Below are 2645 nucleotides of genomic sequence, written 5' to 3' on the forward strand. Positions count from 1 at the left end.
CGGGGTGGAAGGGACTGCATGGCTGACCTGCTCCCCTCACTGGCCTTGGCTGGTATGGCCTCAGTGCCCAGGGCGGGCCTCCGGGCCCAGGCGGGATTGGTTGACAGTGGGTTGGGCTGAGCTTTCAGGCTCAGGTCTTTCTGGGGGAATGGCGGGACTAACCCATTGCAGGGAGGTAAGGGCAGAGCCAGCCCCTCAGCCCTGTCCTCGGGCACTCACCCTCCGTCCCTGGGACAGGAGCCCCTTGAGCAGTTAGCGCCATCTCACAACCATCTTAACCGCAGGTCCCTTTCCCCCGTTTAACAGCTGGGGAAACTGAGCAGTGAGAGGGCCGAGGGGCCTTCCCAAGATCACACTGATAGTACATGGAAAATTGGGACTTGGGTCCGGCTGTGTTGGACTTCAGGGCCCGATTCTTTCCAGAGCACTGTACTGACGAGGGAGGGGCCTCATGCCGGCCACATATACAACAGTCCCGGCTGCGGCAGAAATAAAGTCAGGCATGCTGCACAGAGAGATCGACCTAGGAGGGCTTCCTGGAGGAAGAGACCCTCCCCACTCACCGGCTTGTCTTGTTTCTTCCACACTGAAATCCCTGCAGGCCTGGGGCATTCCAAGGACGCAACAGCCCCTGCCCCTGTCGGGGAGCTGGTCCCCAGCAGCTTCCTGGCAGCTGTGGTAGATGCCTTGGACCTGGGCCCCCCGGTTGTGATCAGCCCGTCTCTGAGTGGCATGTACTCGCTGCCCTTCCTCACGGCCCCTGGCTCCCAGCTCCGGGGCTATGTGCCAGTGGCGCCCATCTGCACGGATAAAATCAGTGCTGCCGACTATGCCAGCGTGAAGGTACCCCTGTGGGAGGCTGCGATGCCCCTGCCAGGAGCAAGGGAAATCCCTCTGGGAGTGGGGTAGCGGAGGGGTTGCTTCTGGGAGGAGTTGAACCACCAAACTGTACCCTTCTGCTTGACTTAGATTCCTGTGCCAAGCCTTGTGCCAAATTGTGCTGGGACAGACACAAACCCACACCCCGTCCCTTGGGAGCTGGCTCCCCCCATCCCACTGGGTTAGCGTGTCTCTTCCCTCATGTGGGGTGACCCAGGGAGAGACTGAAGAGACGGGGAGGCCGGGGCCGGCGTGGCAGGTCCCCGTTGATGTTGCCTCTTTCCTCTCTCTAGACCTCAGCGCTGATTGTCTATGGAGACCAGGACCCCATGGGCCAGACCAGCTTTGAGCACCTGAAGCAGCTGCCCAATCACCGGGTGTTGGTCATGGAGGGGGCGGGGCACCCGTGTTACCTTGACAAACCCGAGGAGTGGCACGCGGGGCTGCTGGGTTTCCTGCAGGGACTGGCATGAGTCCTAGCTCTGCTGGGGTGGGGGTGGGGGGCTGCTTGCCTTTCTGGGGCTCTCTCTCTCCCTGCACATCAACAGGTGTGTGTGTCTGTGTCTGCCTGGGTGCTGGTCTTTCGGGTCTGTCTGTCTGTCTTTTCCTCTTTCTCTTGCAGTGACACACTGAGGAGGTGAAATCAAGAGAAAAAAAATCAGGAATCAATGGACGTGATCTGGTGGAGGGTAACCCATTAGATGAGCTTCTGCCGTGGGCTCTCCTGCTCGCTCTCGCTCCTTCCTCTGCTCTGCCCAGCCCACCCCTCCTGCCTCCCACATCTGCCCTGGCTGCCCCAAAGGGCCCTCACAGCCCTATCCCACCTCTTAGGCCACAGTACACACATGCCCATATGCATGCTCACACATGTTCCCAAATATGACCCAACCACACAGGTACAGGCTCCTGCTGGGCTGCACACTCAGGTGCACACATGCATGCTTGTCCGCCTACAGAAGCATCCACATAGGCAGCGCCCTCCCATCCATACAGCACCCCCACGTCTGGGAAGGTGGGGACCCAGAGCCCAGTCCTGCAGGACATCCTCAGCCAGGCTTATGGTGTGGCCTGCCCTGAACTCCACTCCCGATCAGAACTGCCCCCCAAAGAAGAGGACCACCCTTCTGACCCTCAGATCACCCCCTTCCCCCTCCCCGAGGCGCCACACCCTCCCAGGTTGTTAGGCCTGGGTCTTCTGAGCCATACCAAGCTGCTTTCCTGCTCCCAGGCCGGGGGGCGGGGCGCAGAGTGGAGGTCCGTGAAATAAAGTGAAGCAATTAGACCCTCAGGCTCTCGCTGCCTCCAGAGCGTCGCCCCTCCCCCCCCCCTTGGGACCGCCGCCACCACGGGCCCCTCCCCCACCGGCGGGACCAGATGGTCCCCTGCCCTTTGTCCACCCGGCCAGATGGAGGGGAAGGGAGATTGGATTCCCCTCCCCACCCCCACACACCCAGGTGCCAAGAGACTCAGCTGTGGGGGGAGGTGGAGGTCAGTGGGACCGGGCTGAGCCGATTACGGGGGAGAGGGAGGTAGATTTGTTCTGGGGGGGAGGGCGGCAGGGGTGGGGGGCAGGAGGGCCTGGGAACAGCCCTGCCTCCGCCGACTCCAGCCCATTCGCCACCAAAGTCTCAACTTCGCCGGCCTCCCTAGCGACCCCAGCCCCCAAGGGAACTCTGGGGGTGGCCTCGGGGGAATCGCAGGCGGGGTGCCGGGGTCACTTCGTTCTCAGGCCCCTCCTCCGGCTGCTCGGTAACCTGTCCGGGGCG

At 62.2% G+C, this 2645-nt stretch overlaps 1 protein-coding gene across 2 annotated transcripts in view; it reads left to right on the plus strand.

Moving 5' to 3' along the window:
• ABHD14B (abhydrolase domain containing 14B) overlaps window positions 1–2161 on the plus strand; it is a 3700-nt gene extending 1539 nt beyond the window's left edge. For both annotated transcript variants that reach the window (XM_005881900.2, XM_005881899.2), the window contains exons 3-4: window positions 602–843; window positions 1173–2161. In XM_005881900.2, the coding sequence (XP_005881962.1) occupies window positions 602–843; window positions 1173–1352 (422 nt within the window). In that variant the 3' untranslated portion in view covers window positions 1353–2161. The remainder of the gene's footprint in view (window positions 1–601; window positions 844–1172) is intronic.
• The last annotated feature ends 484 nt before the right edge of the window (window positions 2162–2645 follow it).

This window comes from Myotis brandtii, unplaced genomic scaffold, assembly GCF_000412655.1.
Source record: "Myotis brandtii unplaced genomic scaffold, ASM41265v1 scaffold693, whole genome shotgun sequence".
Lineage (NCBI taxonomy): Eukaryota > Metazoa > Chordata > Mammalia > Chiroptera > Vespertilionidae > Myotis > Myotis brandtii.